Consider the following 25,706-nt stretch of genomic DNA (forward strand, 5'->3'; position numbering starts at 1 on the left):
CTGCATTATAATACATTAGTGAAAATTGTATACTGATTACAGTAATGTATTACTTTGGAATGTGTTATGACCAGAGATGGGCAAGTAATGCGTTACTGTAATCTAATTACTTTTTCAAGTAACGAGTAAAGTAAGGGATTACTATTGCAAAAACAGTAATTAGATTACCTTTACTTTCCCGAAGGAACGCTGCGTTACTGCGTTACTAAAACCGTGATTTTTCTGCGAGAATGTCTCATGACAGTGACGTAAGCGAGTGCGACGTTCGTGACAACAGCTGTGTGCAGATCAACAATGGATAATATATCAAGTGTGGGAGAGAGTATGAGCGTGGAAGTACTGACCTTATTTTGAGTTTGATTCCATAAAAAGTGACAAAAACATTAGCGTCAGTTGTGCGTGGGAAGAAAACTTCTTTTTACAGTGAAAAAAAACCCTAAACAAGCTCCGAGTGCGCAACGAGGTAATGGGAAATTCACAGAGAAACTCGCAGATTCTTCAACTGACCGCTGCGGCACACCTGCACCAGGGCAAACCTCCGCCTACCACGGTCCTGCTTTACAGGTGAAAATAGAGCAACAGGACCTTTGACTTTATTTATTTTCTGCTGTGTTTTACTTGCATCTATTTGAAAGACTGAGTGTAAACACAAAAAATATTTTATTTTATGTGCTGAAATGTGCAGAAAATAGGTTTAAATGTTAAACTAATTTCTTCAAGTCAGAGAATGGTGCATATGCATAAAGTTAAAAGATTAAATCTAATAAAACAATTTTTAAAAAAAAGAGACTTTTCCATTTGATTATATTTTGTATGATGGATTATGCAGAAAAAGTAGAATTGGGCTGAAAGATCTATCGCTTTATCACCTATTCAGGTTGTAAATCGTGTTTTTAAAAAGTAACTAAGTAACTAGTAATTAATTACTTTTGAAAATAAGTAATCAGTAAAGTAACGGGATTACTTTTTTGGGGAAGTAATCAGTAATTAGTTACTGATTACTTTTTCAAGTAACTTGACCAACACTGGTTATGACCAACAACAGTTAAGAGGTTTGTTTTTGTTTTTTTTTTGTTTGTTTGTTTTCTTTTTGCTGTGAGGTCAGTGGGGGCAGAGTAAAATATTATTAAAAATATAATTTAAAAAAATATAACATTGCAGTCTGTGACTGTCCAGTGAGAGATAAAATAAGGATTTCCAGTGGAAGTACGATCTAGTATAGGAATGTTACCAAGGATTGCTAAGTAGACATTTATTAAACATACGGTATATTTGAAATTTGCCAACAATATTAGGCAGTGATACTGAATCTGAATTGTAAGTCATAATTTGTAAAGATAATACTATGCTAAAAATTTGCTGTAATTTATAAGTAATCCTGTTATTATATATGAGTAACCTTTGCCTACTGTCAGGGCACTATCATTGTATCAACAACTATAAAATAATCCTTAATTACCACTGTAGTTGTAAAATTGTAGCTTCAACAGCATTCCGAACGAGACTGAGGACACTGAGTCCAAATGGACCATGTTCAGCATCTCCATTGCCGAAGCCGCAGCACTGAGCTGCGGCCGCAAGGTGGTTGGTGCCTGTTGTGGTGGTAACTCCCGAACCAAATGGTAGACACCAGAGGTGAGGGGAGCCACCAAACTGAAGGAGTCCTAGTAGGGCTGTCTTGGTTGACACGCTTCTACAATGTTGCATAGAGATCAGGGGCAGTACCCCTGGATTGGCCGACCGGGGTGGTGGTTCCCATCTTTATGAAAGGGGTCGATGAGGTCCACCCCTTGTCAAATTTTAATCTATTTTGTCTACATTTTATTGAAAACAATTTAAATAAAACATTAAACGGTTTCTTCAATTTTAAGCTGCACTTCCAATGGTTTTTGTAATGTAATTTTGACTATAGTAGCAAAAGCTTGACAGCTGAGAGAGTAAATTCAGTCTTCACCTCCAGTTTTTAAAATGACACTGCACAATGCACATATATTTTTATTACACCTCTAAAAGCCAACAACAACAAAATTCAGATCATGTCAGTAACTGATCATATGTCAAAACTGTCTATTAGAAGATTTTGATGACAATAACTTCTGAAATGTAATAACGTTGAATTGCAGTTCTGTTCATCTGTATTTATGCATTTAAATGAACTGCTTAATGGTTCCTGGAAGTTCTGTCAATTTGTGACAATTAACCAAACATTTTAAACCCCCATTCATGGACCTGTCTTGATCCCTCTCTGCAGACTCTGTTGTTCTTGTGCACAGTATCATGCATTAGCTTATTCCTTCTGTAGTTATAACTTAAACACTATCTTGGAATCATGTGGAAAGCTCTTCCTCTTAGGCTCTTCCACCTTGAAGCCACAGATATGAGAGCTGTGTTCCAAACTGCCCCAATGCATAAGCCTTAAATTTTTGTCAACCAGCTTAAACTCAAGTAAGCATGCAGCTCTTGTTAGTGCCCTATTTTTTTTATTTTGTGAAAGCAGTAGTTTATATGAGCCAGATCCCCACCTGTTAAATTCTATAGTACATAAAAAAAAAATGCAATATCTATTTAAATCTATTTTTATTGCACTAAATGCCATGTAAGGTATCTTTATGGTCCTTGAAATTAGACACAAAAATCATAAGAAAATAAAATGACCTCACAAATCAAGCATTGCCAATGTGTCCCCGGAGAAACAGTTGTGACATGATGGTAATGAAGATGGTGATGATGAAAATGGAAACATCAGCTGAGGAATGCTCAAGGTAATAAAAAACTTACTTGTGCACAGCAGAGCAGAAAAGGCATTAATGGCTGCCCTAGGAAAAAAACAGAAAAGTGACGTCTGACTCATTTGAATCAACACCAAATTAAAATAAAAAATGAATTGCATTTGTAATTGTCAAAGTAAATCTTTATGTATGAGTGAGCATGAAATTATTTGACTTCTAAAATTAGAAACATCTTGACTCAGGGTGACGCTGAAAAATTGATTCATCTTCATTATTACTTCCAGTCTGGACTACTGTAGTTCATTTTTGTCAGGATGTCCTAAAACTCCCTGAAAAGCCTTCAGTTGATCGAAAATGCTGCAGTGAGAGTACTGACAAGGACTGGAAAGTGAGTATTTTTCTCCTGTATTGGCTTGTCTTAGCTACCTGTTAATTCCAGAACTGAATTTAATATCTTTCTTCTTACATACAAGGTCTTGAATTGTCTTTTCTTAAAGACTTCAGAGTACCATATTGTCCAAATAGAGCACTTTGCTCTCAAACTGCTGGCTTACTGAGTCTGTGGAACCAAGTAGAGTTTGGATCTGGGAAAAGACACTTTCTATTCTTTAAGATTAACGCGAAAACTTTTCTTTTTGATAAAGCATATAGTTAGGGCTGGATTAGTTGACCCTGAATACACCTGAATAGATATACTGGTAACTAAGATAGTAACTATAACTGTGCTAATAACACAGATGTGGTTGTTTTAATATACACATTGAAGGACATTCTAGTCAAAAATGGCTCCATGTGTTACTGGAGGTCAAGGTAATGCCATCTAGAGTAAGAATCGTGTTTGTAAAATGGTACAAGAAAGTCAATTTAATCTGAATTTAGAAACAAGGCATTTGAGTCCATCCAGGTCTGTATGTCTTTAAGACATTCATGCAGTTTACTAATCGGTGTATGTCATCTGGCTTCATGGATCGATAAAGCTAGGTATCATCTGCATAGCAATGAGAATGCACTGTATGTTATGGCTTCTACCAATACTGCCTAATGTATTATGCATGTATAATTTAAACAGAATTGGTCCAAAAACAACCCTATGGTACTCTATAACCGTGCTTAGTGTTTGACTCTCCATTTACACGAACAAATTAGAGTTAATTATATTAGAGAGCTATGATTCAAACCACTGCAGTAACTTTAATGGCTAACACATTTTGTAATCACTGTGTTAACATTTTGTGGTCTGTGGTGTCAAATGCTACACTGAGGTCAAGTAAGTAAGTAAAATGTATTTATACAACACTTTTTGCAGGTAAAAATCACAATATACTTTACAATAAAACCAGAAATAAAATATATCATAAGAATGAACAAAAAAAAAAAATCCATAAAACAACAATTTACCTAAAGGTGCTCAGTATGTCTTCAACTGTTTTTTTTAAAGGAATCAGTGGAGTTTATACAGAGTAAAGGCAGTGGAAGAAAAATCCACAACCTTGCCCAAAAAGTCATATCCCCATGAATCTTTAAAATGAGTACGTGGGTCCCGCAGGAATCTCCAACCCAGTATTACAGGAAACAGGAAAACATGTAATAGACAGGCCGGTCCACCATGTCCATTTCATGCTTTGCTGCTTTAAAACGGGAAATGGACACGCATGCAGAAGTTGTATTACTGCATGCAGATGCTGCATTACAAGCAGGGGGGAGATAATATCTTTAAAGCCTAAAAACAATTCTCCCTGACAGTGTACTGTACCTGGACTATAACAAAATCTCAGTTTCTCTGACCACCACCCTGCTTGTCACCCAGTGAGCTGGGACAGGCTACTGGTCCCACTGCAACCCTTAACTGGACAGGCGATAAAGAAAATGGCTGGATCGATGGGGGGCAGTTAAATATTCTCATATATGGTTAAATGTGGCTTGTAGCTTAAAGAACTGAGTGGTCAGTAGACAGTGACACAATTTTATAAGTTTGGTTCTTGATGCCGACACATTGTATTTCAAATCAAACACTCAATATATGATTGAAGTTCAGACTTTAATTCAAAGGATTTAATAAAACCATTACTTGAACTATTTATCCAAAGTTCTCACCCATAGGTTTCTCAAGGCAAAAAAATAGGATATTCTTCCATGTCAGTAACCTCATCTCAGTCATGCTTTTCAGTATTGAAGACAGTACTGTAGTCAGAGAGATCCCCAAACAAGCTGCAACTGAAAGCATCTGCAGTTAAAGTCTAGCCGAGCGTCCCAAGGGAGTCCATGAATTCTGAATTTCAGCCAATCATGTGCTGCAAAAATGTTCATCCAGAACAATTCAAGGGTCCAGCGCACCAGATCCAGGGTAGTGTCTCGAGTGAATGTCTGGTGAGCATCTGGTGGCCGGGCCAAAAAAGCAACATGGGTCCGTCCGCCTGTGGGCCCACCACCCGCAGGAGTCGACATAGGGCTTCAGTGTTAGTGGATCGAGAGGTCCTGGCACTCCGATCCCTAGCTTCCAAAACTGGTATTATAAACAGCTAGCTATAATTCATCAACTATTTCTATAAACCACTTGAATTAATGCTGAAAGTCTGCACTTAAATCACACCTTGATTGTTTAATTTAGAGTCCACTGCAGTACTGTAGAAAGCAAAATTACAAAAATTGTGTCAAAAACATTATTGGATTCTGGATGAAAAATTGTTCAAAAACCTATGGCCCTGACTGCATCTATATGGTAAAACTGATCAGTGGGAAATGCAGAAAGCCCTTAGGATACTTACTTAATAGCATGCAGATGCTTGGTTGTGTATTGAGGAATAAGGCGGTAGATGACATCCAGTCCATGGTTTTCTCCTATGAGGTTTGCTGTAGAAACTATCAAGAGAACACAACTGACTTTTAACTCTGTTACTAAGATTATCAACATATATGTTTAAACACAGCAACAGGTAAAGCTTCTGAAATACTCTCCCCTTAACATTTAAGGTGGAGGCTTTTCTTGTTAATGAAGAATTCAATAATAAAGTACTCTGGATGACAATATGTAAGGTAGGGTTTAGGATAAGGGTAATGTTAGGATTAGAATTTAGAGAAATAGCAGCTATGATTATTTTTAGGGTAAGCCTCCAGGATATGAATTTAACTCCAAGCTGGTGACAAAAACAACTATATTGTGTACCTGATGAACAGAAGACTTGGATCACCCAGAGGCAGGCAGCAGTTCTCCTGGCATGCTGGTCATTGTGTTTCAGCAGATTCAGAGTCAGCAGCACTGCACCTGCCTCTTCTGCTTTCATACCAATACGACGGTCTACATATATATATACATTGCAATGAATACACATGGTGACAGTAAGTATTGTGAAAGTAAGTGATGAACATTTTCAGAATGCAAGAAGTCAAAAAATACCAAAATAACAGCAACCCCAATGAAAAAGTACTTAAAATAGTAGCATTCAAATATTAAAGTTATATGATTTTTTTTCCATCTTTGGAATATTACCATGAGTGTAATTGTGATTATTACTAGCAGTGATGTAGTAGCAATAATAGCTCTACACAGTTACACCAAGCAGCGATCGCTTGACATGGTGTAACAGTAGCAGATGGCTAAACATATCTGCATTTCTAAATGACATATTAAGGACTCGTAATGACATGTAAATGATGAATTAAGCACTTGCTTATAATACCTAAGTGCTACCTAAATGTATTAGCAGTTTGCTTTGTATTTCCATTATAGACCTTTTGCTTTTTTTTTAATATTGCAACATAGAATTAGAATAGAATTCAACTTTATTGTCATTGCACATGTCACAGGTACAAGGCAACGAAATGCAGTTTGCGTCCATCCAGAAGTGCTTTAGCCATGATATAGATATATTACAAAATACATATTAGCAATAATATAGGTATATAGATATATCACAGAAATAGGTCTGTTATAGGTATGAGGGTACAAAAATGGGTCTATTATGGGTATATTACAATGTACACGGTATGAAGGTATGTTATGAATATGCCTTCATACCCTGTACATTGTAACATACCCATAATAGACCCATAATAGACCCTCAGTATGATTTAAATTGTTGGTCAGACAAATAAGCACAGATATATCTCTGTGAGAAGCTTTCATTATTCACACACAAACATAGCTGTCAGTGAATCAGGAACCACTGTGCTATTTTTGTTGATCATCTCACCTTTCCTAAACAAACTTTAAGAGTTAGAAAGAGTTATCACAATACATGTTGTTTTGTTCATTCCCACCTTTGTGTCCAACTTTAGCTAGCAGGTGCAGGAGTGGTATGAGTATAGTGTAGTTGGGACTGAAAGTGTGGCCATATTTAACCAGTGCAGTCAGCAGAGCCTCACTACCACCTTTCTTGATCATATAGTGGATGCGCCGATCTGTACCTGAACAGAGAGCAGAGGTTAGTGCTTGGCTGAGGGAGAAATTACACAGAAACAAAGCTGAAACTTGGTGTTGGGAACAATGTCACATATCACTGTGGCAGTCCTACTTATAGATGGTTACACCAGCGAGTGCTGTATGTCTCTGTGTTCTCAACTTCAGTTTCCATCTCTCCTCTTTCCAGCATATTAGTAAATTGTAAAGGGACTGAAATATAAATAGTGCCTTTTTTTACTATTTTGAAAAAAATATAAAGGATGCTACAAGCCACATTCAAATGGGCATTCATCAAGTACTTCTATTTATTGCAAAGGACATTACTGCTCCAAATGAAGACTTAAACCTTAGTCATCCTCAGAATACGAGGGGTGTGACAGCCACAGATATCTTCCAAGTGCCCTCACCTTCTAATTCTGAAAAATATTACTTATCTGATAATAAAATCTCTTTTTTTTTTCTTTTATTTATTTACCCTTTTTGTGATTTTATTTGTTTTTCCATCTATGTACACAGCTGTAACCAGTTTCCACATTTGATCCTATTATATGTCTATATATAGACATATCATTGCCTTTGTTACCTGCAGAAGTTCAGCCTCTGGCTGCTGGGCTGGGGTCTGAATACACTCAGCTATGACATCACTTCTTGTTGATTAGCTTCTTAGCAATCTGTCTAAGAGCCACAGTTCTGTTAGCAGTATACTGCAGTTGTTTCTGTCTTGGATGTTGTTTGGATTTCACCATTGCACTTATGTCCTTTCATGCAATACAAATAAAATTAATGTCCATATTGCCACTTCTCAAAAGCTATAAACCACTCCATATTTTTTGTCCTCCCAGCATACATGTGTATGCTGTTTTCTTTCTATCCTTCCTGGTGCATATATCTGAAAAAACAAGTAACGCAAGTAACAACATAATATTAATTATATAATATAATAAATTTAGTACAGTAACGCATTACATAACTGCATTACTAAAAGTAGGAGTACTGTCATCCATTAATTTGGCACATGCTACACCCAGCCCTAGATGCCAACTGAAGCCAAATGAGCTCTGTTTTCTTCCACCTCCCAATTAAAGTGTGTGATCCTAGCTACAGTGGCCGCTGTATGACAAACAACTGTGGCTGATATTTATCTGTATCGACTGTCACTCTGAGTGTGGGTTGCGGCTCCACTATTTACCTCAGCTGTCAATATGTTGGTTGTTTGTGTTTTTTTACTCATCTAAAACTTTGTGAAAAGAGTCTGACACAAGTTGATAAGTTGTTGAAGTTCACTTCTGTCCAATAAAAGCCATATTGAAGTGAGTTATTTAGCTTTTAACCAGCTGTCATTGTTGTTTAACTGGTATCTTATGTATAAAGTGTCACGTTCCTGGGACCCAGCGTTTTGAGTTTTAGTTTATTTGGATGTTATGTTTAAGTTCTTTAGGGTAGCTCATTTTATTTGTTTATTAGTTTCTCTTTGTGTTTTCTACCCCTGTATTTAAGTTTCCCTCTCCCTGTTTCATGCTGCGTGTTTTATGTTGTCAAGTTTATATTGTCTTGTCTGCGTCTCATGTTTCCTGTTTTATTTTGAAGGTCTGTGTCCTATGTCAGTGTAGTCAGCTTTGCTTCCTTTGTCTTGTTATGTCAGACTTGTGTCAGCTGTTTTCCCATGTGTTTCCACTTCCCCTAATCACCCTTGTGTGTATTTAGTCTGTGTGTTTCTGTTCATTCTTGGTCAGGTCGTCTGTTGTTCACGTCACGTTTTCCACGCCATGTTTCCAAGTTTCTTGTCTAGGTTTTTCTTGTTGTTTGTTTAGTTGTCCCAGTTTAGATTAATGTTAGTTTTACTTTAGTTTGCTTTGCCCTTTGTTTGTACCTTTTTTACCAGCCTCATTAAACGGCTCACTTTTTGTTAACATTCAAGTTTTGTTTCCTGTTCCTTGGAGTCTGCGTTTTGGGTCATTTTTGTCAATCCACACAGTCTGCTTCTGCCAGACTGTGACATAAAGGTGCATACACATATTAAAATTTGCCTCTCCAGCACAAATGCCTACGAGTTCTCCTCTCCTTTCCCTCTTGGTATACTATATTTGTAGCTGGTCTCTAGCCTCGTACATAAATCGCAATTAGTCGGAACAGTGACGTTCATCCCGGCCATTTTATTCAGGATGATGAGGCAGCACGATGACTTCAATAAACCATTGCCCGCTCCTGTGTATTTTCAACTCTTTACCCCTTGAAAGCCTAGTAGGAATAATGCTCGAAGAACTTTTCTGAATTGAGGGGTTTCTGTCATATTTCAGACCTGCTTATAGGTTTCTGACTATGCAGCTACCCTTGGAAAAACCTGGAAACTTTATTAATGATCATCAAGTCACGTTTTTATTGATATATATAATGAGGAGTCAAAACTCATCTTAAAGGTACAGGGGAGGTCGTCAGATGTCATCTTTATGGAGGAAAAAAGTGAACGGATGAATTCTAAGTTCAAAAGATTGCATCTGTTTGTTGGAAGACGTAATTACACATGAATTTAAGTACAGTTATGAGTTCTTAGTAACTTAGTTGATTTTTTTTGTATATTTAATTAAAAAAACAGACTGTGCCTCTTAAAGGCTTTGTGTGTTTATTGGCATTTTACATAGCACAACAACTTTTTATGTAAGGATGGAAACCGAATGGTGAGAAGATGATCTTACCAGCTGACAGAAGTTCATCCAAGACACTGAGGATATTTAAGGTGCTCTCCACATCCCCTACATTCTGCAGAGACAACACACACACACAAAGAATATAAGACATTTAAACCCACAAAATAAAAGAATAAAAAAGTTAGAATGCATCTAACCTACTTTTTTTTTATTTAACCAGGAAGATCCCATTGAGATTAAAAACCTCTTTTTGAACGGAGACCTGGCCAAGATAGGCAGCAGCAAATGTCTCACAGTTTCAAAAATTACTCAATTAAACACAGGCAGCAACAACAGACATTCAAAAATTAATGAAAAATTAATTAATTAATTAAATAAATAAAGATAAAATTCAATAAAAATCAAATAAAAATTCAAAAATTCAGTTAAAATGACAAACAATCTTATTGAAACAGTTGCATGTTATGGAATTGGTCACAAGGATTCTTAGTTTAGATTTAAAAGCACTTAATGAAATGAATTCAGTCATTTTCCAGTCGTTCTGCAGCTCGTTATAAGCAAAGGGTGCTAAATGGACAAAAGCTTTTTTGCCAAGTTCAGTTCGGGCAAATGGAACAGAAAGCAACAAGTAACCTTGCGGACGAAGAGAATAACGATCAGCATGTTTCATTGCAAGCAGGGAACACGTATAGAAAGGCAGCAACCCGAGTATTGCCTTATATATAAAACTGTATAAATGAAAGTTCCTCCGACTGGCCAAAGCAGCCCCTCCCACCTGAGAGTATAACTCACTGTGGTGTGTCTGAAATTTACAGTTAATGATGAACCTCAGAGAAGCATGATACACAGTATCTAAATCAGAATGTGGAATCCATATACAATCCAAACAACCCAGCTGCTACTAAGGGTTGTGGTTTTTGCACTTTTTAGTGACTGTCACTACATATTGTTATTCTTGGCTTTGCTTGTTTGTGTTTGTTTTTGTTGAATGATTTTATCACTCAACAAAGCTCATTTTTCTTGCTTGTGTTTATGTGAAAGTGGAATGATTGCAATTTGTTTTGCAAGTTCTCATGTTTTGTGAATCTCTTATAATTGTCTTCATGTCATCAGCTGTCAGGACTGAGGCCTGCAATCCCAAAGCTGAGCACAGTCAGCTGATTATGACCAGATGGAACACGGTGAGTGTAGTAGATGTGTTTCATGGAAATTCTGCATCCTGCATTGACACGTCCTGGAACACAGTGTGAGCATAGCTTGCTTCAGGACTTTATATGCAGACAGGGCAGAAAGTGGCACTGACCCTGACATGTTACTGTGAAGAAATGTTTCTATAGCCTGTTGAAATCCTGGCTGTGAAATGTCTTCATATTAATTACACTGGCAATATTTTTAGGCCTTTCCATTTTTTCCTACTTCCTGTTAAATTCAGCTCCTTTCATGTAACGGAGCACAAACTGTTCCAGTGGATGACACCATATTAAAAAAAACCTTTTATACACACACTTCTCTTCCCCTTATCCTTATCAGGGTTGCAGGGGAGCTGGAGCCAATCATGGCGGACTTGTGGCCTTATATACATAAAATGTGTCCAATATTTCCAAACTAATGTACATTAGGATATTAGTTTAAATACATGTTTCTTATGTCACATGTACTCCACATGTACATGCAGATGGATTTTCTCAGAGATTCTAATCCCACATTTTCAAAATGACCCCCCTGAGCAGAGGTCTGCTGGTCTTATCAACTACCCAATCTGGCTGATTAAATTCTGCTGTTTCAACAGAAATCTTTTAAGGTGGCCAAACATCTCCCTCGTTAAAATGTGCGTTGTATGAAGAAACCTTCTCCAATGTCCAAATGAGACCTCTGACGAATATCTGATGCCAGATATAAATAACTTAATGTGTTGCATCCAGACAGGCTGTTTAGATGGCCAGCAATCTGCCTGTTCAAATAGAAACTATAGTCTTGTTTCCACAACAGGATCTTTCCCTAGGGACTAGGAACCATTGGAACAACCTTAGCTCATGGTCAAATTTAAGGTAAAAATATTTTGAGGTCTTGTGGGAGGCCATCTCATGTTTAATCCTCCACATTACCCTGTAAAATTCATAATCTTGAGTCTGATCTTGCCTTGCTGCTTCTGCTCATCTATTTTCCTGCAAACTCACTGATCTCATCTGGTATTCCAGTGGAACAGACTGGGCTATACAAGAAAGACTGAAGATTTTTCTTGTGTAGTAGTCGGTAAATACGTAAATTTGTGTTTGTTTACATACCACTCGACTGGAATTTTCTCAAATTGCAGTGGTCTTTAGTTCTAGATATTCGGCGTGAAAAGTAATAAAATAGTACAGGCTTGTGTTGTGCAAAGATTGCTACACAAAGGTAATAACATCTTAAATAGGATAGACAGGTTATGTCAACTTAACCAGTTGAAGCAACTTGCCACTTTTCACTGCAACCACATATTCCAGTCTGAAGTGGGTGACAGCCTGAAAGCTATTTTTAAAAAAAGGCCATATGTTTGATGGGGAAGCTTTGTTTTTGCACTGTCTTTACTTTTTTGTAACTTAAACTCTGCATATAAAAATGGTGCTTGTGCTGCACTCAACCTTTCTTTCTGGCTGCTGTTACAACCAAATTTCCCCTTGTGGGACAATTAAAGGATTATTCTATTCTAACCATGATGAGGCTTCTGACAGTGCCTTCTTGTTTCAAGTCCTATAGTCCAGAGATATATGGAAACATGTGACTTTTCAGTTAACACTGAGATACACAATTTTAAATGAGCTTTAACTATTTTTTTTCACCCTCTCAGTGAAAAAAGAGCACTCACAGCAAAGTTGACCCATTACACTGATGTAGAGAACTGAATGAGCCAGTATCTCAGACTGTCTACCCATGAAATATTTCTACCCTTCTGAAGTTTCACATGTTTAGAAGGGAGGAAATTCTGTGACAGTAATTAAATATATCTGTTCCTGAGACTGTGATTCTCATCTGACAGTTTTTAGAAACTGCCCTAACACAAAATTGAATCATGTCTACAGGTTTGATTGTAACAAAAAATATAAATATTCCCAATAATCTGGGAACCTTTATGAGCTCATTTGCAAACAACTTGAAGTCCACAATGCTATTATTATTATTCACAACTGGAAAACATTTAAGACAGCTGACAATTTTCCCAAAGGTGGACATCCCAGCAAATTTTCACCCAAAGGTCAGCGCATGCAATACTAAGAGGACCTGCAAAAAACTTACAGGCCTCAATTAGCAATGATAAATGTTAACATAGGTTTGCAAAGCTGAAACCTGAACAAACCACAAGACTTCTGAAACAATGGGCCTCATTTACTGATAAATGCATGAGAAATTTCTTACAAAAAAAAGAGTTTGCAATTAAAGTCATGTTAGGTTTATGCCACAGTTTTTTTCTTACTGCTGTGTGTATATTAATAAATCACAGTCATTTTAAATCCTACATACTGCCTAATCCGCATAAAGCCACCCCTCCCCATTTGTCTATACAAAGAAACAGGTTCATCTGGAGGTGACGATGTAAGAGAGAAGTGCGCGTCTCTAAGGCAAAACAGAACGAGAAAGTCTGAGACAACATTCTTAGTGTTTCCATGAGAGTGATGACTGTTTAAAATTAAGTAAATAACAAAGAAAGGCTTCACCTGATAAAAAAAAAAAGGAGAGCTCGATGTCATTTCCCCTAAAAGAAAGAGAACAAGTAAGTGTCCTGTTAGCCTGACATGAGAAACTTACTGCATTTTTTTTTAAAAAGAAAGAAAGATAAGACCATTTAAGTTAAGATGAGTGAGATTAATTAAATATATTTAAATTAAAAGGATAAAGCCTACGTCTTTACTTTTATCCTTGTTTTCCTTACATGCCTTGTTTTTTTTTTGTGTGTAATTCTGTACATTTTGTGGCCTATGATGTTTTAGAAAACTGCTCACTTCGGTCAGCCCGGTTGTTGTTTTTAAAAGTGCTTTGTAAATTAAGTGCTATGGTACTGTTAATATTACTATTATTAGTACTAGTAATAGTAGTATTCATTTTAAAGACCTTTGAAGGTTTACTTTACTTTCCCAGCACAGTTAGGTCTTCATTTGGTTGTAAGTGTGGTGAAATGGACTTCTAAATTTATTTGTAAAGTAAAATGAAATTGAGGTATGAAGGCCAATGCCTTTGGACAAACCAAACTGGAGATGCTTGGTGTTCATGGACAACACCACGTTTGGAGAAAACCAAATATGGTATATCAGCACAAACACCTCATACCAGCTGTCAGCACGGTGGTGGAGGGGGGATGATTTAAGCTTGATTTACAGCCACAGGACCCAAGAACGGAGCAGTCACCGAGTCTAACATGAACTCCTCTGTGTACCAAAATATTCTAGAGTCAAAGGAGAGGCCATCGGTCAGACAGCTAAACTTTGTCTGAAACTGGCTGAAATGTTGTGTTGAGACCTTCAGAGAGCTGCATATAAATGACTGCTCGCAAGCCTGAATGAGCAAAGCAACACTGTAAAGAAGAATGGAACAAAATTCCTCCTCAGTGATCACAGAGACTGATAAAGTCCTACAGAAAATGATAGCTTCTGGTTAATGCTGCTGAAGGTTGTTCTACAAGCTTTTGAATCATGAAGTGCGCTTCATTTTTCACAGTTGTTAAATAAATGATGTAATGATTGTCTGTCTTTGTGTCCTTTAGCAGTAACAAAAAATAGATAAGAGCTGCATAAATATGCTCAATGCAAAGCCAATATATTTCTTTCCTCATTTGTTTTGTGCTAATAGGGGAGTGCTAAAAGAAACCTTCTCTGTAGAGGAGATATCCTATATGACCACCTTTCGTGGCTTTTGAGGTTCCCTCAGAGGATCACTTAGTAAAGATCAGTCACTAAAAACTGTACTTTGAATTGTATTATTAAGTCCGATTCAGCAACTCAGGGTTCATCTGCAGTTAGAATGGTTTCTGGCAGTCCATCCACACTCAGGAAATCTGTTTGTTCTCAGATGCTGGGATTAGGTTTAGACTGACTGAACTGTAAATTCAGGACTGTGGGTATGAAAGAACTGAAAAAAGATGGATTAGCCCAGGCTCAGTAGTCAGAATGTGTTGTCATTAAAAATGTGAGGTTAGTCCGCCACTTTTTAAAGAATGGTGTTGAGCCAGTAATGCCACCTGCTGTTTCAATCTCTCCACCCCTATACCCCCCAGTATCCAACTGTAGCACCCCAGGGATGTTTTGTATCATATGTACCATCGCGGTCCCTTTCACCAATACCTTAACAAGCACGTAGATAGATAGATAGATAGATAGGTTTTCATCACTGCTCCATATGAGTGTGTTGCAGTTACATGTCTTTTATTTAAAGATCCTAGTTTAATGCTGATGCAGGACCCAGGTTTATGTCCAATATTATTGACTTTTTTTTATGTCATTCAACTTTTTAAGGATCCAGTGTCAACCACAAACCAAATAATGTGAACATGATACAGTATATGAATGCGGATCGAGCTTGATGTATATTTGATACATGTTTGATGCAGCAATTACCCAATGCAAGCCTGCAAAATATACCACATGAAAAGTACAAAAACCATATCTTGTTAATATTCCAAACACGCAAACCTCGGATATTCCTCTCAGTAAATCAGCTGAGGCAAAGCAAAACATATTTTAGTTTTTATTTTATTTTTCTCCTTTTTTTTATATCGCTAGCAGACTATTAGGGGCTCAGCATACATTAAAACTAATATGGAAGTTAAGTAATTGTTTTGATTTGTTATTTCAGTGTTTTATACGAACACGTCACATACAGGAGCACATACCTGCAGAGTGGAAAGGAGGACCTCTAAGCCGCTGGAGGAGCTTAAGGTGGCCGTCATACTTGGTCGACCTCGTCCTGTTCCAGTCAACAGATGGACGAATCAAAAGAGTGAAGGAAAGGTGAACAAACTTTTACACAGACAAACGACAAAATGAAACGGGATCATCAGTGAGGACTTGGACAGCCGAAGTGTCTCCTCAGCAACATGCAAGCAGTACTTCAAACAAACACACACAGACACACTTATAGCATCAGTGTGCTTTTCTCTCTGCACAGGCTGTAACGATACTGTGTCTAAACACAGCGGAGTGACACTCACAGGGCCAGGGAGGGGGCACGCGTGCTGGTGTGTGTGCCATTGGACATGTGTATTAGTAAAGTTGATGTCTTCCTGAGAGTGCGTGTCATTTCTGCTCAGTCTGTTTTACACGATCATAAAACACATGCAAAAAACATAACAATAAACACATTCCTCCTACCATAAAATACAAGAAAAATATTTTATAGAAAAGTGATTATATGTGTGCGTTATTGTGTTTAAGTGCGCACACGTGACTTTGCATGTGTAATCTTACCCCTCTAGGATAAAGAGTTCCAGAAAACATTTGTGCTGTGGTGCTGAGAAGACTGCCACTATAAAAAGGCTTTGACAAGACCAGCGGGGCAGCTGCAGGGCACAGACTATATTCAGTACCACCGTACTCTAACTCAGAAAAAACACTACAGTGTATTCAATGCTGCTTATCTGACTCGGTCTTACTAACTCCCAGGATGAAAGTACTCATCTGTTGATCCATATAATAATTTATTCACCTTTAAATTTATTCTACTTAAAAAAAAGTGATGCTAAACACACAATTAAATCAGAAAGGCAGCCAGTAAGGGAGACCCGCAGATACAGAGCACTTTAAGCACAATTTGGTTTTTGACAGCTTTTCTGAAAAATAAAATTCTAGTAAAGACAATTTGGAAATTAATTTACAGCTTTTAAAGGATGGTGGGTTGTCACCATTGTAACATTCAAATAACCATTTGAATGTTTTCTAGGCAACCACATCAGTTTCCAGGAGGAGCAGGCTGCAGTACCATTGGTGCAGCACTACATTTGAAGATACCAAGAACTGTGGAGAAAGAGCCGCTGACCAGAAAAAACATCTGACTGACTAATTAGGTAGCACAGCCCATAACTGCTTCACAGGTCAGAGTTGTTGTGTCCCACCCAAAACCCACACCTGTGCTTTCATTGGTTTCATTCTGTTGTCCTCGTCTACCCTGAAGGAATCTATATATTATGTATTACTCTGTTTCAGTCACTACTTTCTTATCTTGTTAGTGTGTGTCTGCGTGTGTGCAAACATATGTGCATTATGACTTCATGAGAAGAGTCAACATGCTTTAAAGTTCATATGGGCTGGAGAGCTGGCTTTGAGCTGGCTGGTTGAAAGTTGGGATTAAGGATGAACATTCTCAACCACTGTGACCTTCAGCTTGTGTCATTCTGTCTCTCTGTTACTGTCTCTCGCTCGTTTGCTCTCTCACTCTCTCTCTATCTATCTATCTATTTATTTCACAAACACAGGCACAAGCGCACACACATAGGTAATAAAAGAAAATCACATCAACAACTGAAAAATGCCATAACATTCCCATCAGGAACTCCTAATCCACAGGTGAAATCAAAGACATACTGCTCTCCCAGACAGGATTCCCCGGGCTTGACACAGCCATATGTTGCACACCCACGCACATTTCCATTTCCACAATAATGAGGGGAGAACCCTGAGTGTAGCTCCAGCTGTCTAGTTTCACTGATGCCTTCAGACAGCAGGCTGGTACACTGATATGCACGTCTTGGCTTTCCATGTATAACTCATTTGAGCAGAGCAGCACACATAGACGCTGCTCACAACTCACTACTGCTGTTGTAAAACCAGTAGTGTTTTTTTTTTTTCATTTTCTCTCAGTAAGCCTGTTTCATGGTATTTAGAAACATTACATTTAATTTTTTATTTACTAATTTAGTTTTCAATTAAAACTTATAGAAAAACATGTGTTTACTGCTGCAAGATAATAGACTGTAATGGCTAGGTAAAACTTGTTCAGCAAAACGTAACAAAACACTCATGAGTATGTAGTCTATTTTATTTTCTCATTATAATCAGTGTATAAATTACTGATAACACACAGGTCAGAAACAAGAAACACTATTTGCCCACTTAATAAAATGTCATAGTAAAATTACATATTTCCAATTGAATAAAATCACTATTAAATGACAGGTGCCAAACTGATTCATTTATATAATTATTAGGGGTGGGATTTTAATACGTTAATTGTGATTAATTCATTTGAAAAAAAAAATGCATTAAAAAAATCAACACATTTAATCGCACTTTGCATTCCAAGCAATGGGGAACTTTTGTCAATGCATGATTTCCTGGTATACCGATTACACTGATGCACACGGCTTCAAAAATGGAAGAATCAGAAGAAAGCGCTAGGACTGATCCGTATGGCAAGCCATTAGAGTCAAAAATCGCCACTTTTCTAACCCGTTTGGTTAAGAAATGGCGTAAAAAACGCTGTTTAATTATTCAAAACGCCGAAAAAACCCGCAGTTTGTCCCAAAAGAACACCATTTTTTACGCCACAGACTGGCGCCTTGAACACCCCATCTGAGTGGCGGAAAAAACACAGTTTTTTTTCAGCGTTTTGAATAATTAAACAGCGTTTTAATGGCTTGCATTGATCAGAGGCGAATTTGATTGCAAAAGACTGCTCGACGGAAGCCTTGATAAAAGCATGATTTTGTGCAAACTGTGCAAAATGGAGTTTGCATACCACCAAAGCACTTCAACCTTACAGTACCAACGCAAAACATGTTGCAGCAACACAGAAACTGTGGGTGCTGTTAGCAGTTCAAGTACCAACAAAAGGTGTCGGCAGCCCAAACTTGATGAAATGACTGGGTTCAGGACCAAAATTAGTAAGGCTTTATTGATTTTATTAAACATCTGCATGAAGTCAGGGAAGGGATTCAGGCTCTGGAGCTAGCTGAACGCATCCACTCCCAGGTTCCCATGCCCCAGCAGCAGCTGCCAGAGCTTTCCAAACCTGCTGGCCTCGTGTCACTTCAGCCAGAGGTCTCCAAACCTGCTGGCCGTGCCTCATCTTTGCCAGAGGTTTCCACGCCTGCTCGTTCTGTCTTGTCTCCGCCAAAGGTCTCCTCGCCTGCTGGTTTTGCTTCGTCTCTGCCAGAGGTCTCCGCACCGCCATGTGTTTTCTCTTTTTTGGATTTATGGACGTTTGGTTTCTGCTCGTTGGACATTTGGTTCTCAACTTCACATGAATAAAGGTTAGTTTGTTCATTAAGTTTGGCTTCAGTTCTGCATTTTGGGTCCAAACATGCCAGGTTGAGACATCAGTGAACTGATATACTTGTGATGTATCATTTTGTTCCCTCCATTTGTTAAGTTATGCCTATGATCTTCCACATTATCACCATCCCTTCAGTAGCAAAATGTACCACAATGACACAAAGACAAAAACAAGCGTTGTGGTGAGTTATACTGTAAAGATATCGTTACTCCAATCAAAAGACCAAGAAGCCCTGAATACCTGTGTGCTCTGCCAGACACAAGCTGTCTCCACCAGTTTCCAGGCCCCCACTGAGGCCAGCCAGCATGGGCATTTAGAAAGAGGGGCCTACAGCACAGAGGGACAGCGAACAGACCCAAAGGAAAATAAAGACACCAGCCAGCACAACCACATTGGTGAGGCACAGGACAACCAGTCCCACCAATATGTCTGCCAACTGGTCCAGTCAAATTGGTGAGGCGAAAGCAAGCAACTGGAGGGAGGTGGGACAGTGGAGGGGATGGAACAATGCCTGCCAGACATATAAACGCAAATTGCATCAAGGTCACCTCATGTCTGGCAGAAGCAATCATGATCAGCCCAATCCATCCCCTCCTCAACCCCCAAAAGGGCCAGATCCCACCATGACACACAGGTGTGAGTCGCACAGCACCTAGGTCACCTGACACACCCCACAAGCCCCATCCCCAATTAGCATCCCAGGCTAGGGAAAGCATCCCCAGCCCCTAAGAGGGGCAGAAGCTGGGGGGGGAGGGGGACCCACACCACACCACACCACACCACTGACTTTATAATATAAAAGTCAGCAAAGATGCACAGAAAAGAAGATCAGACACCAGCGAGGGAGGATAAGAAAGACAGACGCAACAACACTGCCATCCCCTATGTAGCCGGTGTATCAGAGAAACTCAGGAGGGTTTTCTCCAAGCACGAGATCCCAGTGTATTTCAGACATCTGTGAAGGTTCTCAGTCATCCAGGTCATCGGAATCTAAGGAGCTTGGAAAGAAAAGCGTCTGGACTTCTTGCTTGAAGACGTTTCACCTCTCATCCGAGAAGCTTCTTCAGTTCTAAGGTCAAATGGTGGAGAGTCCCAGATTTAAACCCAAAAAGAAGCCATTTATGTCCACTGTGAGCGACCATCTTTGAACAGAGGCGGTGGCTTACGACACCAACTCTCTGCCATCTATAATCCAGTTTTGAGATCCCTTCCCAGACGCCTTAACCCCCACTCACATCCTGGGCCATCTGACCCCAGGAAATCACATGATAGGGTGGGGCCAGGTTTCACAATGAACTCACGCAAAACTTTGGCTGATTGTGACCCACACCCGTTTTCACACCTTGACTCATGTGATTAGGCGATTAGAGGATCATCAGGGGGTCATTTTGTCCCTCTTTTGGGGGGATACTCCCACTGGGTTTAAATCTCGGACTCTCCACTATTTGACCCTAAAACTGAAGAAGCTTCTCGGATGAGAGGTGAAACGTCTTCAAGCAACTTAAAGAAGTCCAGACGCTTTTCTTCTAAAAGTAAACTCAGACCCCGCTGACTCAGAGTTTTACTCCCGTGAAGGAAAAAACAAGGCAACAGCGATCGATCGATTTACTTGCGCAAGGGAGGCCTCGGTCGCTATCTCAGGAACACACATCGAATCCTATCACAAATGACCCCAACTCCAGCCTCCGCTTGCTGCCTTTTATTGAAAAAACTGTTACAATAAGCAATAGTTTACAATAGTTTACACAAGCACCTCCCCTTGTAAAAACCCCCTTGGTTACAAAGACAAGGCACTGTGTGCGTGTGTGTGTGTGTGTGTGTGTGTGTGTGTGTGTGTGTGTGTGTGTGTGTGCGTGCGTGACTTCCTGATCACAACTGTTTCTAACAACATCCTTGGTCATAAAAAGGTAATCTCCCCTACACCCAATATATGGCTCAATTCCTGTATTGGTTCACCATACACAACACAGTGAAGCCATAAAAAGGGCAGGAAGCTTACCAAACATCAAACAAACCTTCACAAGGGATGTGCTTGTGACAAAACACTACAGCCTCCCCCCAGAACCTCGAGAGGCTGGGGAGGGGGACAAAGGAATTCCTTGATCACAGAGTTTGAAACAATGTAGAGGAGGTAAGCATAAAAATGACAACATTTAACAATTCACTTTAACACACAAACTTAACAACATGGTGTATGCTGTACAGTGCAGTGAGGAATGCCCAGACCTCTACATTGGAGAGACCAAACAGCCACTTCACAAGCGCATGGCCCAACATAGAAGAGCCACCTCCACAGGACAAGACTCGGCGGTCCATCTGCATCTAGAGGACAAAGGTCACTCTTTCGAGGATGCCAATGTTCACATTTTGGACAGAGAGGACAGATGGTTTGAAAGAGGAGTGAAAGAAGCCATCTATGTGCACTGTGAGCGACCATCTTTGAACAGAGGCAGTGGTTTACGACACCAACTCTCTGCCATCTATAATCCAGTTTTGAGATCCCTCCCCAGACGCCTTAATTCCCACTCACATCCTGGGCCATCTCACCTCAGGAAATCACATGATAGGGTGGGGCCAGGTTTCACAATGAGCTCACCTGAAACCCTGGCTGACTGTGACCCACACCCGTTTTCACACCTTGGCTCATGTGATTAGATAGAGGATCATCAGGGGGTCCTTTGTCCCTCTTTTTGGGGGAAACTCCCACTGGGTTTAAATCTGGGACTCTCCACTATTTGACCCTAAAACTGAAGAAGCTTCTCGGATGAGAGGTGAAACGTCTTCAAGCAACTTAAAGAAGTCAAGACGCTTTTCTTTGCAAGCTCCTTTGACTACGATGACCTGGATGACTGAGAACCTTCACAGACTCTTAACAGAGTGCTGAATTTTTGTCAGACCGACTACAGTGCTGAAGAGAAACCTAGGGCGGTTGTTCTTTTCTTCAATTAGTGATGAACCGTAAGATGTTCTAGCTTTACAGAGGGCTTTTTTTTATGGAGTAACAACTATAGCAACAATTTTGTAAGATGTGCATTTTAGAGTTACACCAGGGAGTGAAATACTTCTGATGTGTGTCTTTCTTTTCAGAGAAGCTGCAGTGTCAGAGTCGTATGCGGAAAAGATGTAAAGATAATAGTGGATGAATTATTCCCCCCCAATGTTATTGAATAATAACAATAGCATTAGTTTCTTTTTCGTGACCACTGACTCTGACTGTTTGAAATGAGCCCTTCAGCCTCTAGGGGCTGATAGTGGACTGTCAGACTTATTTATTTACTCATGATTCAACAGTTCCACAGTCCCACGGCATCTGAAGCATGCCAGTTTTCAAGCCCATGCCCCTCCCTCCCAGATGTAAATCACACTGCAATGGAAACTTGAAGCAAAGGAGGCCCTTTCCGATTCAATGTACCTATAAATCACCACCCTTATCCACACAGGCTAGATGATCCAGACTGACAGACAGAGCAAGGGGGAAGCAAAAGGATTTGCATTTACACAGCCTTATTTCACATTGTAGTAAATGAAATGTTATTTAAAAACAATATTCTCCTTCAGTGTATCTGCATTACCGTAGCACTTTTCTATTCACACTGTCCATTACTGGACAGTATCTCAAAATTTCATGGTAAAATGAAGACAGCCATAGTGGTAGGTGTAGTTGTAGAGTGAAATAATTTTTTTTAAAGAGGAGGGCTGAGAGAGGAGCTCAAGAAGATGTAGAGGGTGAAGACAACAATGTTTCTGTGGCACTCAGAGCAGTGACCCACAAACTGGGCAAGTGGCTCCAGCAGATCTCAGGAACGACATCCGGGATCTCTGTCCTATGAACAACAAAGATACTATGCTCTCAGCTCCCAGGCATCTGGTAGAGGACCTCAAGACTTTAAAGGACCAACAAAGACCGTTTGCAGGATGAGTGGGAAATATATATATACATATACAGGCATAAAATATCAGCACCTTTGAGTGGATGGGATAGATTAAGGAGCAAGTAAACAATTTGTCCTCAAAGTTGACGTGTTAGAAGCAGGAAAAATAGACGAGCTTAAGGATTTGAGCAATTTTGACAAGGCTAACTTGTGATGACTAGATGATTGTATCAGAGCATCTCCAGAACTACAGTGGTGGTATAATATCCATCAAAAGTAGTCCAAGGAAGGAAAAGTGGCAAACCAGTGATAAGATCATTGGTGGCCAAGGCTCACCAACACATTTAGCGAGCGAAGGCTAGTCCATGTGGTCCAGTTCAACAGATGAGCTATTGTAGTTCAAATTGCCGAACAAGTTAGTAGTTGTTCTGCCGTAAACCTTTCCAGACTTTTCTTTCATCTTCTGTTAAGTCTACCAGTGATCCATGACAGAAAACAAACAAAAACTATTGCAAGGCCTCCCCTCAGTTGAATGGATTCATTCAGTTAAATTCAACTTTATTTCTATAGCACTAAAACACAACAACAATTGCCTCAAAGCCCCTTATATTGTAAGTTAACATTTACTCATGTTTATTGACTCATGTTCTGCATCTATAAGAATTAATGATGTGTGCTGAGTGGATTCATCTTCAGTTGTAGTTTTACAAGACTCTCAGTGACACTGTTGGTTTCTAAAATCTGGTGAACGGCATTCACTAACTGCTAACTAGAAAGAAGTGTATGAGTCACTGACATAATTCATTGGATTTTAGATAACTTATAATGTACACAGGGATCTGAGATCATAAAAAGCAATATCAAACAGTAAATTCAGACTGTTATCAAGTAAACAGTATGATATCGTTACCAAGGCATTAAACCATAAATAAGAGTGACAGTTTCCTTGACTACCCTATAGCATACTCAAATCACTTATGTGTCATTAGCCCACTAGATGCTACTTTGCTCCTCTCTGTTATGCCTCTGATCTGACATCTTATTACTGTGGAGAGTTGACACAGCATGCACAGTAACATTCAGCACATAACAGCCACATAGCAGAGATAGCACTGCAGTCTGACTAGCACTGGAGGCACTAGATATTTTCAAGCAACCTTTCCATGACTACAGAAGCAAAAGTTGCTTTTCATAACTGGCATTCTTTGCATTTTGACACTCACAGCTGCAGTTAGTATGACTACTTCTTTCAGTATAAGTGATTGCAACGGTAAAGATTAGATTTAAATTATTTATTTATTGAGTACCCAATCACAGCAGAAGTCATATCTATGCACTGGTGGTCTGGTTCAAATGTTTATAAGTAAGGAAACTGAGATTTGTCTGTGGAAAAAAAGTATTTTATGCATAAATGGATGTGTAATGAATTCCAAGCTATAGGATACACCACAATTAAATGTGTCAACTGCAACTGAATGCTCTTGCAAGTAATGCCAAGTCAGAATTCTGCTTGGTCTTGATGTGTACAAGCATACAGGCACTCATGCCAACCTTACACAGCCTGCCAAGTCAACTCCACCCCGCCCCCACCCCCTGTCCGTGTTCTCATCAGGAGAGTAAGCATAGACATGCAATCTGTATGTTTGCATATGCATGAGAAAGTTTCATTTAATCCTAGATTCATTTTACTGCATTTTAAAGAGCCCCAGAGAATCACCAGAAGGACACAAGAAAGGACACAAGAACATCCAATAAATGGTATGGACCCCCCAAGTTTTGATTTCAACCTCAGAGGAGTAACAGAAGACTTTCTCTTTACTGCAGTTTGCATGAAGTCCATTGATAAATAAAAGCTATTCCTCATACCTTTACTGTCTATGGCTTTTTTTTAAAAGGTATTCTTAATTTCAAATGAAAATACATGTGACTGATACACATGTACACAAACACACTTAGTCTTACCTACCTGTGCAGAAGCCTGTATAGCTGCCATGCAGATCTCTCAGAGTACCATTCCAAGTAAAGTGATTCTGGCCATAAACAGACATTGTAACTGCTTCCACTGATTTCTGTTAACAGCTGCCCTGTTTGTCTGGTTATTTATTTGTCAGTCTAATCCACATACGCTGGGATCTAAATGAAAAGATGGGAAATAAAAAGAGATTTTTTCCCTTCCTTTCTTGTTTTCTCCTCTGACTTGGTGTTAGTGTGAAGGAAACTTAGTGTAGTGTGCACTACTGGAGGTAGAGGGTGTGGAGTCAGTAGCACTCATAAGCGCCTGATTGGGTGCCCTTGTGCCCTTCTGTCTTTTGACTGCTGTTGGTTAGTAGCCTAAATGTGAAACAACACACCAGTATGTGCAAGAGGACAGGTGGGGTGAATATATATATATATATTATATATATATATATATATATATATATATATATATAGTGTGTGTGTGTGTGTGTGTGTGTGTGTGTGTGTGTGTGTGTGTACCTGCATTACTTATACATGCTGATTTTCCACACTCACACTAAGGATACCTACCTCTGTCTCTGGAGAGAGGTGGGGAGATGATCATTACATATATATATGTGTGTGTGTGTGTGTGTGTGTGTGTGTGTGTGTGTGTGTGTCTTTGTGTGTGTGTGTGTGTATACATTTTTGCTTTACTTTTTTTTATTATTATTTCTACACATTTGAATAAAATTTGTTATATTATATTTATATTTGTTGCTAGAGCTTTCAAGGTTTTTCTTCCAAAGGTGTCACACTCTCAACAATGTTGTTGCGTCTGTCCTTCTTATCCTCCCGAAGGACAGATGCAACAACATTGTCATCC

General features: G+C 39.1%; 1 protein-coding gene across 2 annotated transcripts in view; it reads right to left on the reverse strand.

Moving 5' to 3' along the window:
• agbl1 (AGBL carboxypeptidase 1) overlaps positions 1-24,948 on the reverse strand; it is a 72,391-nt gene extending 47,443 nt beyond the window's left edge. For both annotated transcript variants that reach the window (XM_087843360.1, XM_087843359.1), the window contains exons 1-7: positions 24,849-24,948; positions 15,634-15,707; positions 9,822-9,885; positions 6,987-7,133; positions 5,893-6,024; positions 5,495-5,588; positions 2,779-2,816 (exon numbers count right to left, since the gene is read on the reverse strand). In XM_087843360.1, the coding sequence (XP_087699486.1) occupies positions 2,779-2,816; positions 5,495-5,588; positions 5,893-6,024; positions 6,987-7,133; positions 9,822-9,885; positions 15,634-15,707; positions 24,849-24,930 (631 nt within the window). In that variant the 5' untranslated portion in view covers positions 24,931-24,948. The remainder of the gene's footprint in view (positions 1-2,778; positions 2,817-5,494; positions 5,589-5,892; positions 6,025-6,986; positions 7,134-9,821; positions 9,886-15,633; positions 15,708-24,848) is intronic.
• Positions 24,949-25,706: the final 758 nt, after the last annotated feature.

The sequence above is a fragment of the Neolamprologus brichardi genome, chromosome 7 (assembly GCF_056152115.1).
Source record: "Neolamprologus brichardi isolate AB-2024 chromosome 7, ASM5615211v1, whole genome shotgun sequence".
NCBI classification, from domain to species: Eukaryota; Metazoa; Chordata; class Actinopteri; order Cichliformes; family Cichlidae; genus Neolamprologus; species Neolamprologus brichardi.